Genomic DNA, 16330 nt, shown 5'->3' with positions numbered 1-16330 from the left:
TACACAGAGATGTTATTGTGTTCTCTGTCTCCCGCTCCGCTACATATTTAAAGGGCTCTCGGCTGGGTAAATTAAGGAGGGCGGGTGAACTACAGAAAGTGCCATATGTTTTTGCCCCACTATGAAGCAATGACCTTCTTGCTCACAAGACCCAAAATCTGGTTTATATTAAATCTCCATCTTTTATCACTGTGTTATTTCAAGGTCCCAAATTCTCTAAGTAATTTCTTGCTAAACCTTTACGACAACTGGAGCACTGTATCTGTAAGAGAAATATGAAACATGCTGTCACCACCAGGGGGCGCTTACTGCATACTAGGGCAGTGATCTCCTACAACACTGCAACAACAACACTCAGCATGCCCTGACAGATCAAAACACAATGTTCCGGTGATGACTGAAATGGTTGTTGGGTGTCAGTAGTTTTGTTACAATGTCTTCTAATCTCTACCCTTGTACTGTACAGAGGCACGGCTCCTATCACCAGGTACAGCAGGTACAGCTGACATCTATCACACAGAATCAGGCATTCAGCTCTCTGCTGTTATGGTGCATTTACACAGACAGATTTATGACCTGTTCCCTGTTTATAGTCTGTTCCTGTCTTTGGCTTAAAAAAAATCTGTCAGATAGATCTGTCTGTGTAAACGCACCATAAGGCTATGTTCACACACAGTATTTTTGCTCAGTATTTTGCAACCAAAATCGGGAGTGGGTTGAAACACGGAAGAGCTATGTTCACACACTGTTGAAATTGAGTGGATGGCCGTCATTTAATGGCAAATAAAGGCTGTTGTTTCAAAACCACGATGGTTGTTTTAAAATAACTGCAAGGACGCAGTCACAGAACGGCCGGTTTCAGAGAAGATCATCGTGGCTGGTACTGCAGTACTGGCTGGATGATCTTCACTTCTGATGAATTGGGATGCGGGCACATCAGTGCGCACCTGCATCCAAATTCCCAGCTGCACAAAATGGAGCATGTGGCTGGAGCCGCACGCTCCATTGTGTGCACTGACAGGTTCTCTGCAGTCGCGATTCAATGAATAGCGGCCACAGAAAACTGACATGTCAGTTTTTTCCGGCGCCACTAGCTATCCCAGCCGGAGTGTATACTATGTAAGTTCAGTAGTAATCACGGCTGTTGTTGAAAATCCGCAACAAGGGCCGTGTTTACTTCTGAACTTACATTGTGTGAGCATAGCCTAAAGGTGCAATTACAGGATGAATACAAGGTACAGTAAAGGCCGTATTACACGGCCACGATAATAAGAGGGAAGCGAACACCGACATAGGGTGCCTTTACACAGACAGATTTATCTGACAGATTTTAAAGGCCAAATCCAGGAATGGATTTGAAAAGAGGCAAAATCTCAGTCTTTTATGACCTGTTCTTTGTTCATAATCTGTTCCTGGCTTTGGCTTCAAAAATGTGTCAGATAAATCTGTCTATGTAAAGGCACCCATAGCAAACTTGCCTCCTGATATGCTGCTCTTTCCCTCCCATTTCTGACAGCTCTATACCAGCTGCTTTTAGAGCAGAGCGGTGGTTGGTAACCTAGCCAAAAATCTGTCAACAGTGGGAGGGAAAGAGCAGCATATCAGGAGGAGACAAGTTTGGTAACTGAATGTATCTTCAGAAATATTGACTTGAGAAGTCCTACAAGTATAACTATAATAGATGGGAATACCCCCTTTAAAGGAGAAGTCCGGTGAAAATTTTTATAAAAGTATTGTATTTCCCCCCAAAAGTTATACAAATCACCAATATACACTTATTATGGGAAATGCTTATAAAGTGCTTTTTTTCCCTGCACTTACTACTGCATCAAGGTTTTAACTTCCTGGATAACATGGTGATGTCACTTCCTGGATAACATGGTCATGTCACTTCCTGGATAACATGGTGATGTCACTTCCTGGATAACATGGTGATGTCACTTCCTGGATAACATGGTTATGTCACTTCCTGGATAACATGGTGATGTCACTTCCTGGATAACATGGTGATGTCACTTCCTGGATAACATGGTGATGTCACGACCCGACTCCCAGAGCTGTGCGGGCTGTGGCTTCTGGAGAGGATGATGGCAGGGGCACACTGAGGGACACAGGGCACTGGAGGGACACTGAGCATCCCTCTGCCATCATCCCCTCCAGCAGCCACAGCCCGCACAGCTCTGGGAGTCGGGTCGTGACATCACCATGTTATCCAGGAAGTGACATCACCATGTTATCCAGGAAGTGACATCACCATGTTATCCAGGAAGTGAGGCCTTGATGCAGCAGTAAGTGCAGGGAAAAAAGCATTTCCGTAATAAGTGTATATTGGTGATTTATATAACTTTTGGGGGGCAATACAATACTTTAATAAAAATTTTCTCCTTTAAGTTTAGCTAGCCTGGTTCTAGTACAATCTCTCCTACTGAAGCTAGAAGTCTAGATTCATCTCTGGCTGCCTTGTGGGGGTAGACTAGGTTCCTAAGTGACCTGCCGAGGCCATGCACAGTGACATCTTTACAACATCATGTGCCCCCAATGAGCATTTGTAAGAAATTCTACAAGCAGTTATTTTTTGTATCTTTAAATCCTGTAGCATATAGATTAAAAAAACAAACAAACACAGGATGGAAAGCAAAGAACCCCACTGAAGTCTATGGGATCCTGGATCCGGTAGGATCTTGACCAACCAGCTCACTTTTGTGATGCTGAATGGACACTGCAGCATTGGAGTGAATGGGAATGCCAGACACAGGCAATGGCTAAAAGCCATTCTTCTGCGATTAATACACCCCGAACCGCTTTGCGCACAGACTGTGTGCTACCTATTTTTTGTTTCGATCGGGTTTGTCGTTTAAGAAATTTACGTTTAAAGACCCCTAATTTCCCATAGAAAATAATGGCCCATTGAAAATAATGGCCACACTGTAAATGCTAACAGCCAATCACAGCACATATGCAAATAGCTGAAATATAGCAGCCAATAGAAATTCTAAGGTCTTGTCAGTCAATGCCTTACAACATCCACACAGTCACATGTCCACTATTGGCCAATAGAAGACGTAGAAGATAGAAGGTCCTTAACGATTTTGTCTCACTGACATGAGTAAGATTGACGTGGTAACCGAGCAATGATCTTTACCATTATAAGTAGCAGAGTTCAGTCAGTAAAGTAGCAGAGCTGAGCCACTCTTAAAGGGACGGTACCCAAGTCGCTCTTAAAAGGACGGTACCCAAGCCCCTCTTAAAGGGACGGTACCCAAGTTGCTCTTAAAGTTGGTTTTCAAAGGACAGTACCTAAGTCTCTTTTAAAGCGACAGTACTTAAGCTGATCTTAAAGGGACAGTATATAGGTCACTGAAAGCGTTGGCACCAAAGTCGCTCCTTAAGGAACTGTATCAAAGTTGCTCTTAAAGGGACTGTACCAAAGATGCTCTTGAAGGGACTGTATCAAGGGTTAAAGTTTCTCTTAAAGGCAAGTCACTATTTAAGCTCTTTTCAAGCACTATGTATTTCCCTGGAAATGCAAATCTAGTTTCCAATGACATACACAGCAGCAGAGACATCTGATTCGGCAATCGTTCTGCATTATTATTCCTAATTACAACCAGTCGCTTTATTTCCCTTGTTGGCCAAACAACCTATTATAATTTTTGCTAAAATCCTAGTAAAGCATTCATGCGGAATGGTCCAGTTATTTGCTCATTTTGTATTGAGTCATTCTGGGGGAGGATGGTGCAAGAGACCTGTGTGCAGTCAGACTTAAAGAAGAACTTGAGGCTCTCTCCGCACTTTCAGCATTTACTTCCAGACCTTCATCTGGCACATGGAGCTGTATCCGTGCTCTTCGAGCAGATCCATCCTGGGGAATTATAATGGTTTACCAAGCTCTGTACTGTTCGCCATTGGTTTCTTGGGTAACATCATCGCTCTTGCCATACTATGGAAGAACAAGCTGAGCATACAGAAGAAGAAAAAGTCAGTCTTCTACCTATTGGTAACTGGGCTTACAATTGTAAACTTGACTGGGAAGGTTATGGTGTGTCCCGTGGTGTTGGGCGCTTACTCGAAAAATCAGACATTGGTCCAGTTGGCCGGTGGCCAAACTCTATGCCAATATTTTGCTTTCTGCATGACCTTCTTTGGATTGGCTCCCACTATCATTCTTCTGGCTATGGCTCTGGACTGTTGGATTGCCTTGGCTCGACCATTTTTTTACCATAGACATATTACCAACAAAGTTGGGGTTCTTGTCCCTCTACTTTCCTGCATCTTCAGCCTTGGATTTTGTTCTTTGCCTCTTTTTGGCTTTGGGAATTTCATACAGTATTGTCCTGGAACCTGGTGCTTTATCCAGATGACGGTGAAGAACGCTCGGCCCAGTCTTCTTGCCTATTCTGTACTGTACGGCACTGTCATGGGGCTGCTGGTCATAGCCATTGTTATATTCTACCTGGACATCATGAGACGTCTTTACAAGATGCATAAAAGACACACGCCTGTGAATGTAAAGCAAGCGGGTATGGAGGAACTAGATCACCTTGTTCTCATGGCCGTCATGACCCTCTTATTTGTGGTCTGCTCTCTACCTCTTACAGTAAGTAGCTCTCTCATCAGGAACATGGTAAGAACAAAACATATAGGACTCCATTAAGAACACCTTGGTGCTTGACTGAGCCATGCTTGGATGTGTACAGTAGGATCAGGAGAGAAAACTGTTGGCTTAAAGGGGCTATCCATGATTTAAAAAATAGCACCATATCTGTCCTCAGTGTGTGGAATCAGCTCTATTCATTTCAATAGAACTGAGCTGCAATACACCACACAGGCTGAGGACAAGAATGGCACTGTTTCCGGGAAAAAATATCTATGTTTCTGTAAATAAGGATAAACCCTTTAAGAGTAGTCCTATAAATTAACTAATATTGACTAAAACTGCTGATCACGTAATACACTTTAAATGTTCATTGGACGCTCCTTTGGCAGATCTTGGGGAGAAAAAGGCTTGTTAAATTGTATCTTTTGTTCTCAGGGGATAAGCGTCAACAGAAGTGTCTAATAATGGCTTATTCTGTTCTCCCCAATGATAACTTAACTGTTTGCATGTATATGGGAGAGTAGTAAAGAATAGCAGTTGCTATGTTCCTATAGAAAATATATGGCCATCATAAAGGAGCACTCCAGATTGTTGGGTTGTTGTGTTTTTGCCCATATCTTGTGCACACATCATCAGTGGACCTATAGAGCTATCCATCCATTCCATTACTGTAACTGGGTCATGTGATCAGGTGCTTGACCCAAAAGAAAATCACAGCGCTTAATGTGTCAGAGTGAATGGTCTTTCTTGGGTCAGTTGACTTCCTGTGAGCTATAGGATAATAGTAACTCCAATTCCATTATCAGTCCTTCCTCTTTGCATCACTGGGTGGCAACCCAGTACTTGTACATAGAGGAACAGATGACTGGCACTCACCTGCTTTCAGAGGGTTCTTTATTTCATGCAATGACATTACACTGTCATGTGATACATTTTGGCTCCTCTGATACTCTCTTGAACATATCATCTACAGAACGTGGGACTGCACGGTTGACATCATTTATCACCTATCAGACTTCTCCTTACCCAGGGCTGCAACTGCCATGAGGCAAGATTAGCATCTCACCTCAGGCACTAGATTAAGCAACCCTTCAGGAGGCAGCTCTGTCCACTCCTGTAAAGTGAGCAGCTATGCAAATATGTATGGTCACTCACTACAGGACAGGAGCAGGAGTTTGGCATTAGACAGTGCAGTACGCTAAATAGCATACCATAACATGAAATGCACATACAGGTGCAGAGACTGTACAGAGGCACCACTAATGTCTACTGTGTCATAAGGGCGCAGACACAACAGCAATGTGAGAACAATTGAAGGGGTGAGTAGCTAGTTTTTTTTGTTTGTTTTGTTTTTCATTTTGCTGGAAAAATATCATTATTAGAGAGGAATATTACTACTTGGGGGCACAAAAGGCACGGTATTACTTCTTGGGGGCAGAGATGGAGAAGTATTACTACTTGGAGCACAGAAAGTGAAGTTTTACTACTTGGGGGCACAGAAGGGGTGGTATTCTACTTGGGGCACAGAAGGGGTGGCATTGCTGCTAAGCGGCACAGATGGGGACGTATTACTACTTGGGGCACAGAAAGTGGAGTATTATAACTTGGGAACACAGAAGGGGCAGTATTACTACTAGGGGGCACATAAATGGCAGTATTACTATTTGGGGGGCATCGATGAGGAAGTATCACTACTTTGCTGATGTTGAAATAGTGAGGATTTTCTGCACCCGAAGCTTTCTTACTTATGATTTTAAGGAAGGTTGGGGCACCATATCAGCTGTGAACTCGGGCAGCAGAGAGGCCAGAATTGGCCCTGCTGCCCACCCACGTCTGTATGCTGCCCTCTCTGTAGGATATACAGAAGTTATATACCTCCCCTGAGGCCGTGTTCACACATTGCGTTTTTGCTGCATTTTTATTTTTCCGATAATTTTACCACAATTGAGCAAATGCTTATAAAAATGTGTAAAATTCACTGTACGTTTAGAAAATTAAGACGCACCTTAACAATCTTCATAACACTACCACCATCTTAATCCTTGCTGTTCAGGTTCTGAAGGGAGTTTAGTATTGGTGACTGAAAGATGTGCCACTTGACCAACTCAGCTCTGCAACATCTATAAATGGTTATTAAATATTACTTCACCAGAACAACATAAGATTTTGAAAAAAAAATTTAAATTAAAAAAGTGAAAATCAGGGTCACATTACCAAATATCCCCTCTCCTATTCTATGTTTCCTAACAAACCAACGTAGTGTGAACCTGAGGCTAAAGATGTTACTCAAGAGCATCTGACTCAATGCTTTTTCTTGGTATTTTATCAATTATGGGGAACTGCAAAAAGAGCAAAAACCTTAAAATCCAGTAATGTATTCTCAACATTACAGTCACTGCTGCAACTAAGACGACTTCCATAAATCCTACATGTCAGTGAACTTCTGGCTTCAGGTTCTTAGGGCTTGTTTACATTCCCTTTTAGATTTCTTTTGCCAAGAATAGACGAGGATTCGATCAATTATAGAACTTGATATCATCAAGTTGCTCTGGAGACTTTCTGTTGTCACCTGTGGGTTGTTAGCCTGTGGGGTTTGTACCACGGGGGTGGTACTTTTATTGCACAGTATAGGAGTTATTTTAGCAGGGGATATATTAGAAGTACTGGTCTGGCCCATCAGAAAGGAATGAGCCGGTCATACACATTATATTACAAACACGGTGGAATTCCGCGCCGCAAAGAATTGACATGGAAATTCTGCTGTTTTTGCTCAGGGTAAACTAGCCCTTAAAGGGAATGTGTCAGTTTAGAGCCAATTGTAGGTTTTATGAGGCAAAACTCAAAAGCCCCTCCCTGCATACATAGTTATATACCAGCAGTGAACATATTGCATACAAGACTATATACCAAGTGAATATATTGCATACAGAACTAAATAGAAGTAGTGAATACATCACACACATAACTATATACCAGCAGTGAATACATCACACACATAACTATATACCAGCAGTGAATATATCACACATAATTATATACAGCAGTAAATATATCACACACATAACTATATACCAGCAGTGAATATATCACACACATAACTATATACCAGCAGTGAATATATCACACGCATAACTATATACCAGCAGTGACTATATCAGACACATAACTATATAGCAGCTGTGAATATATCACACACATAATTATTTAGCAGCTATGGATATATCACACACATAACTATATACCAGCAGTAATTATATCACACACATAACTATATACCAGTGAATATATCACACACATAACTATATACCAGTGAATATATCACACACATAACTATATACTAGTGAATATAACATACACATAACTATATACCAGAAGTGTATACATTACACATAGATTAGTGCCAGCCTTAGACTTAGTGGTGGTGGCAAAGACAGACCCCCTATCAGTGCGAGCCTCAGTGGCGGTGACATATGGGGACCCCAGTGTTAGAGGCCCCCTAATAGTGCCAGCCTCAGAGACCCCTACCTCCAGATACCGTTGCTATTGTGCATCCCATATGCTGCTCCTAATGGTCCCCACTTTTCCTTTATATACTGCTACCATGACCCCCACACCCAACTATGCTGCCATATATAATGCTCCCTATATATTGCCCCCACTGGTTCCCCCCTCCACCTTTATCAAAATAGTATATATATTTCCCATTTCCCACTCTAATATAGACCTCCCTTTGCCCCACACCCCTCCCGTATACGAGTTTCCCACCCCCAGTATACGTGTTTCCCACCCATCAGGGACCAAAGAATCTGCCTCCTCATTCCGCCCCATGGCAGGAACGGCCAGTTATCAGCTGTAATTCACATTCCAAATTGCTAACACTGTTATATATCTGTTTGGTCAAGGAAACACATAGTACCTTTCATATCTTACAGTATCTGTCTGTGCTTCCAAACAATATAAAAAGCTTTTATTCTCTGATACAAGGAGTCACACTGGCTTTTCCAAGCTCCTGATCTGCTGAGAGCTGTAATGTCTCCTCTTCCCCCTCCGCACTTGATTGACACCTGGAAGTTGAGTCTTAATCAGGGTCGGGTGTGGGAGTTACAGCTCTCAGCAGATCAGGGGCTTCGCCTCTTTGACTCTTGTAACAGAGAAGTTCTAGATATATAAAAGGTACCATATGTCTCCTTGACCTAACAGCTATCTAAGTGTCAGCAGTTCGTGATGTGAATTACAGCTGACAGAGTCACTTTAAATACCCTCACAGCATCTTTGTAAGGGTCACGAAGGTCATGTGCAGTGTTAGCCGCAAGGACACAGCACATCTGGCTGATATTACAACATACGACTCTCAGAATGACCCCTATGTCCCAGTAAAATAGCTGTAAGGTCGTTATCGGACATGATGGGAAATGCAATAAGACAAATCCTGCAGATGGATGTCATTAGAGATTCGCTCATATCTAGTTTTCATCTTTCAAAAGCGAAATAGATGCAGAGGTTGTGACTAATCCTCAGACGACTGGTCACATAGTCCTGAGGATCTCATGCTGTATGACTGACTAGATCTTCTATATGCAGCTACAAAAACGTGAAGGTTCAGCAGTGTACCCCGCCTAGTGCTACCATTAGACCCAGCCCAGCGGGGCAGTAGAAGGAAGAGTAAATACATGAACAATGGGCAACTAGAGGTTAAGTTTCTGATTTGACATAAGAACAGATTTTAGTGTATGCTAGAGAGCCTGGTACCCAGAGGCTTTATACCGCTATCCCAGGTGCCCAGAGGATGTACACCACTATTCATGCTACCTAGAGGCTCTGCACCACTATCCCTGCTACCTAGAGGCTCTATACTGCTATCCAGGGTGCCTAGAGGCTCTGCACCATTATCCTTGGTGCTGGAAGGGCTCTGCACCTCTCTCCCTGGTACCTACAGGCTCTGACGCACTCTCCCTGGTACCTAGAGGCTCTGCACCACTCTCCCTGGTACCTTAAGGCTCTGCACCACTCTCCCCAGTGCCCTGAGGCTCTGCACCACTCTCCCCAGCACCTAGAGGCTCTGCACTACTCTTCCTTGTACCCATAGGCTCTGCACCTCTCCCCCGGGACCCAGAGGCTCTGCACCACTCTCCCTGATACCCATAGGCTCTGCACCTCTCCCCCGGGACTCACAGATACTTTACCACTCTTCCCAGTTCTCATAGGCTCTGCACCACTCTTCCTGGCAACCAGAGGCTCCACACAACTCTCCCTGGTACCCATAGGCTCTGCACCACTGTCCCTGGCACCCAGAGTCTCTGCACCACTCTCCCCGGTACCCAGAGGCTCTGTACTATTCTCCTTGGTACCTAGAGGCTCTGCACCACTCTCCCTGACACCCAGAGGCTCTGCACCACTCTCCCTGGAACCCAGAATCCCCACACCAATCTCTCTGGCACCCAGAGGCTCTGCACCAATATCTCTGGTACCCGGAATCCCTGCACCACTCTCCGTGGCACCCAGAGGCTCTGTACCATTCTCCCTGGTACCTAGAGGATCTGCACTACTCTCTCCCTGGTACCCAGAAGCTCTGCACCACTCTCCCTGGCACCAAGAGGCTCTGCACCACTCTCCCTGGCACCCAGAGGCTCTGCACCATTCTCCCTGGCACCCAGAGGCTCTGCACCACTTTTTCTGGTACCCAGAATCCCCACACCACTCACCCTGGCACCCAGGAGCTCTGCACCATTCTCTCTGGTACCAAGAATTCCTGCACCACTCTCCCTGGCACCCAGAGGCTGTGCACCACTCTTTCTGGTATCCAGAAGCTCTCCACCATTCTCCCTGGTACCCAGAAGCTCTGCACCATTCTCCCTGGCACCCAGAAGCTCTGCACCATGCTGATCAGTACAAGTCATATGATGGCCAATAATAGTTCTGCTCCTGATATACACATGTTGGCCTATTTTGGAAATTCTTAAAATGACAATTACTGTCTAGTACAGCTCAGTAAGAAGCGTAACAGAGGAGGCTTATATCCAATTCCCTTATTTCTTAAGGGGTTAAAGGTCATTTCAACACAATGATATGATATGGCCAAGGCTCACAGATAGCTACAGTGTAGAGTTAATAATTCTTATTTAGATCCATACAGTGGTCTGGCTTGTCTGTATTAGAGCCACATAACATGTAATAGTATCAGGTAATAATAGGACACACTGGTTTCCTCACAGGTCTGATTATCCACCATTGCATTATGAGCTAAATAATGGAGGATCTCCATGTGGCTGAGCAATTCCTGCTACACTGCTCCAAGTGAGGGACACTCACTTCAGGTGTTTGTCTAATCTCATCCAGGCTTCAATTCCATAGAGGAAGAAGAGAAACTACCAATCCTGTGGGAGGAAAAGATCACAGCTCGCATATCAGCATATATGTCAGTGCTTACAATAGACTGAGAGGGGCACAATATGTGGTGTCCCACCACAGGTGTTTTTTGTCTCTCCTTTGCACCCCTCAAAAAGCTTCTCACTCCAGGTTAAGTGGTGATGAAGGTATCTTTAAGGTTTCACCACTAGATTTCAGTAATATGTATTTCTATGTCAAGCACAGCTGAAGGTTCTAATGGGTTAGTGTTTTCTATGTGCCATGTGTTCTTATTGACCCATAGGAGGTGCTCTCTACTCTCAGCCTATTATCTTTCTTCTTTCTCTTGCACACACTCCTTTCCACCACTCACAGGGTAGATTACTTAGGCCCTGTAGGAAGTAGTTACTTGGTGGGGGAGGTGTAGCGTCAGTCTTACCCAGATTCTCGTAGGAGAAGTACACACAGAGCTAGGGCCTGGACCCTTGTCCGGGCAAGAGTGTAGTCTAGTCTAGGACACGAGTGTGTACAGATGCAGCTAGAGACACCAGTTCTTTCAGTTTTCCTACTATATCTACTATTCAGTGCTAAACACTACAAAGGGAGAAGAGTCTATGAACATCCTAGCCCACGCCGTGAACCAGTTCTAAAAAGAGCAGGGCAGTATCCTGTTACACAAGAGGAACTAGCCTGGATAGGACAAAGCTACCAAGGAAGGTCTACGAATCCTATCTTGCAGTGCAAGTAACTGAGGCACCCCCGGGAGCTTAGCTTCACCCAGATAACCACAACAGGGGCTGGTATCACCCTATTAGGACGGGACACTCGACACTGTAGGGCACAAGGTGGTCAGACCAAAGTCTATACATATAGGAATTTGAGAAATGTCCAGCACCCATTCTTCAGGTAGAATACAATTTCTTTATAAAAATAAATAAATAAAAGAAATAAAGAAATTGCATTTTACCTGAAGAATGGGTGCTGGACATTTTTCATATTCCTATTTGTGATCCTGGTTCCGGGTTTGCCGTGCACCTGTGTCAGGACTGCTAGCTGGGTGAGCTGACCACTACCTGTTTAAAGTCCATACACAGGTAGAAGTAACTTCTCAGTGCTACATTGGGTTAAGACAAACTCTTCTCTACTCTATTTTCAACTCTTCAAGCACCGCTACAACTACCTCTCTACTCTACTTCTTCAAGTGCCTCCCGAAGCACAACCAAGTATTGCACTAAAGTTTAAGTTTATCTATTTTACCAAAGTGTTTTGTACTAATAATAGACTGCACAGTAAAGCTGTTCTATTTTTATATTACCGTAACTCCGTCATCTTTTCCTAACCACCAACACCCATACACACTAGCCACACACCTTGGATTATTTTTCCCCTTTTTGTGGGTGGCAGTACCGATAGTCTGGGTGCGTCAATTGCCAGGAATATTGTGACAAGAGCCCAAGGGACCCGCTAGGTCACCGACCATTTGGGGAATACAGCCAGCCACAACACAAAGCCAATGAATGCTACAGGGCCTAATAGACTTCAATTACCTAATTTCCTTCAGTGTAGAATTTACTAGGACCTGTATAGGGAGTCTCCAAAGCCTAGAGGCCAGGCATCTGGATTACACCTGGGGAGTTCTAGCCATGTGCTAGTTCTGTGCAGACATTCCTGCAGCCTTGAAGTGGAGCATTGGTAGCTAACCAAGCTAAGGCAGACAGATGGGATAACTTTGCCCCACCATTCTGAAGCAACCTTAGAAAAACATGTCCGCTGTCTTCCACAAATAGTGCCACTGTTGTCTTTAGTTTGGGTGTGGTATTGCAGCTTAGTTCCATTTAAGAATTTATATTGTGCCACTGTCTCCCTGTTATGTACTGTGCCACTGTCTCACCGTCATGTACTGTGCCACTGTCTCACCATCATGTACTGTGCCACTGTCTCACCGTCATGTACTGTGCCACTGTCTCACCGTCATGTACTGTGCCACTGTCTCCCCGTCATGTACTGTGCCACTGTCTCACCGTCATGTACTGTGCCACTGTCTCACCGTCATGTACTGTGCCACTGTCTCACCGTCATGTACTGTGCCACTGTCTCACCGTCATGTACTGTGCCACTGTCTCACCGTCATGTACTGTGCCACTGTCTCTCCGTCATGTACTGTGCCACTGTCTCACTGTCATGTACTGTGCCAATGTCTCCCCTCATGCACTGTGGCACTGTCCGCACCTCATGTACTGTGCCAGTGTGGTGTCCCACTAGGGGTGTTGCAGTTATATACACCCTTCGCAAAAGTCTGTACTTATTGTATTATCATTATGATGAAGGTAGTATCAAAGTTCTCTATGTTAAGTATATGTATATGTATATGTATATGTACACTGCACAGCTGAAGGATTGCAAAGGGTTATTGTTTTTGTTTGTCAGCAGACTCTGTAGACCAGTAGGATTTCTGCTTTCTCCTTTCCTATCATCTCCCTCCTTTCTTCTTCTGCTGCACTCTTTCACCCAATCGCAGCATGCCATACACGCTAGAAATGAAGTAAGTCACACAGGAGACAGGAAAAGAAGTTCAGTCTTACTCAGTACCCCACATGGGAGGGACACAAGACAGTACACTGCTACCAACTTCTTCACTAGTTACACTCCAAAGCACTATGCACTGTTAAACTCCTCTTAAGAGAGGACTAGCCAGAGATAACCTCAACCCATGCCGAGGACAAGGAGAAGTCACAGAGCAGGATAGTATCCACAATAGAGCCACAGGGCTAGGAACTGATTCGGACAGAGCAAAGTTGCAATAAGCCTAGGAACTCTGTCTCGCAGCACGAGTGTCAGCAGGGAACCCTCAGCACTCCACTCATCCCAGCTAACAAGGTCTGGGGCCTGTGTCACCCATTTAGAAAGTTCAGCCGAGTCTAGTGGGCATAAGGTGGTGTGAAGACTGAAGTCAAAGGTCAATACATGGGCACAGGTGTTCTTCATATTCTTCTTCTTCTTCTAAGTATTTTACTTCATCCTCCAACATCCTGGCAGAAGACAGTACTACATGGGTTGAGACTCAAACTCAAACAACACAACTATCTCCTACACTGCACTTATACTCCAGATCTGGTCGTTCTACTACCAAGTGTTTATTGGAACTTTGTCAAGTGTCTCAGAGACTTTGTCTAAGGAAACTTCATACTGCTGAACCTGTATTACCTGCTGCACATTTATAATTAGTAAACCAACTCAACTTTATTCTCAGACTCTGTGATTATTCATCACCACCGACACAGCGCACACCGCAACCTTGCGACATTTCCCCTTTCTGTGGGCGGCGGGTCCTACTATCCGGGATGGTCACTGTACCACTCTGGTCATCCGTGATACTATCCCAAGGGACCCGGTAGCAACCCGGCAGGACACTGACTACAGGGGAAAAGGGTACAACCGGCCAGATAAAATAAAAGCAGGGTTTCTAACTAACCCTTCTCTGTCCTAAAACATCAGAAATATTGACATTAACCCCTTCCCTTCCTTAGACTACAAAAGATATAGACACTAACCCTCACTGGGTTAGATCTAGATGCCATGTGTGTTTTCTGAGATCCTCTTGTCCTCATAGTTGTGCTTTATTACCTCTGTGATTCTTTCTTCTCTCCACAGGGCCGGGTCTACATGGGAGTTTTCTCAGATGAAGTTAATGAATACTATGACCTTATAGTCCTGAGACTCTTGTCTTCCAATTCCATAGTGGATCCTTGGGTTTTCATCATTTTCCGGACATCAAAATTTCATATGCAGATGAATCGTCTGTGCGGCCGGCCGAACCCCAAGAACCAAACACAACCTGGACTACTGGAAGAACATCTCAATCTCTAATAGAATAGGCTATGGGCCCATACTGCCCTTCTTTAGAATTTAAAGGGGATCTGTACACCAGTTTATGCTGTTCTGGTTTATGACCCAGTTATGTTATTCTTATGTACCATAGTTTACCACCACTTATAAGCTGTGACTAAAGGCGGATTATTGCCTGATTATAGTTCCTGATAACTGGCCAGAGTAAAAAGCCCAGCGACTAGCTGACCAATGGAAAAACGATTGGCTCTTTCATCATTATCGGATGCATATTGCCCCGTGTAAACAGGCGAAACCGACAATGATAAAATTGCAGGGTAACGATGATGATCCAGTGATCGCTCGAGCAGCTAAGCCTGCTATTGATTGAGCGGTGTACAGGCTCATCAAACGAGCACCAATCTCATTGATCGACCCATAGACTGGTCCAGTGGATGCAGTTATTGTATGATAGAGTGACCATACAAGGTATCAGTGGAGAATGACCCAATTAGGGACTCTTAATTTTCCGACCTGCACCACTGATAAAGGGGGACGGGAAAACAGCTCACCGCTCCAGATGGGATCCATCTGTGCTTGAACTCCCCATGGGGTTAAAGTGGCCAGAAGTAAGAATCAAGAAGTAGGTTCAGCAACAAGGTGTTCTCCACTCCAAACATCTTTATTGTATAAAAACAGAATTTAAAGGTCACGTTTCGGGTATGCTTAACCCTTACTCATGGTAATCATGGCGCTATGATTTAGGGCCCTATTCCACCGGACGATTATCGTTCGCATAATCGTTAACAATTAACGATCTCAAACGACCGCTATTGCGAAAGACCTGAAAATGTTCACTCATTTCCATGGAACGATAATCGTTACTTATGATCGTATTTGCGATCGTTTTCTCTTCGCTATTGCGTTCGTATCTACTGTGAACGACCGAACGACGTCTTATTCAATGCGAACGATTTGCGAACGTTTTGCAAGCGAGCAACGATAAAAATAGGTCCAGGTCTTATAAAGCGATCAACGATTTCTCGTTCAGTCGTTAATCGTTAACTGCATTTCAACCAAACGATTATCGTTTAGATTCGAACGATAATCTGAACGATAATCGTCCAGTGGAATAGGGCCCTTAGGGTTAAATGTACCCTGTACCCATTGGTTGTGACCTATGGATCATGTTTTTATACAATAAAGAACATTGTGTTGCTGAACCTACTTCTTGACTGATGGAAGGTGGGACAAGTAACTCCACTGACTGGTTGGACTAAACTAGATAAAAAATAATGGGTGTGAAGCAATAGTGAAGCAAGAAGATTGCTGTTTGTCCTAATCCTGGATACAACTTTTTACCACCCTGCAGAGTCTGTAGTGTCCGGTCAAGCATAATGGAGAAGGAGGACACTACAATGCAGATTCAGGGATAGGCTCTTGCTGTATCAGTATCTAAGATACTAACTAGTGCTTAGCATTTTAAGAGCTGTAATGCAAGATGCATTAGAAGTTTTTGTTGTTTTTTAACTTAATGGGAAAATAATGAGAGGGAAATTTTTT

The 16330-nt window shown here is 44.0% G+C and overlaps 1 protein-coding gene across 1 annotated transcript; it reads left to right on the top strand.

The window, feature by feature from the left end:
- The first annotated feature begins 3826 nt into the window (after window positions 1-3826).
- LOC138771510 (prostaglandin D2 receptor-like) lies at window positions 3827-15420 on the top strand. The gene is made up of 2 exons (XM_069951280.1): window positions 3827-4597; window positions 14594-15420. The coding sequence occupies exons 1-2, from the start codon at window positions 3827-3829 to the stop codon at window positions 14807-14809; spliced, it is 987 nt and encodes a 328-aa protein (XP_069807381.1). The 3' UTR covers window positions 14810-15420.
- Window positions 15421-16330: the final 910 nt, after the last annotated feature.

The sequence above is a fragment of the Dendropsophus ebraccatus genome, chromosome 13 (assembly GCF_027789765.1).
Source record: "Dendropsophus ebraccatus isolate aDenEbr1 chromosome 13, aDenEbr1.pat, whole genome shotgun sequence".
In the NCBI taxonomy this organism is placed as follows: domain Eukaryota; kingdom Metazoa; phylum Chordata; class Amphibia; order Anura; family Hylidae; genus Dendropsophus; species Dendropsophus ebraccatus.
The sequence above is the reverse complement of the archived record's forward strand: the minus strand, read 5'-3'. Positions and strand labels throughout refer to the sequence as shown.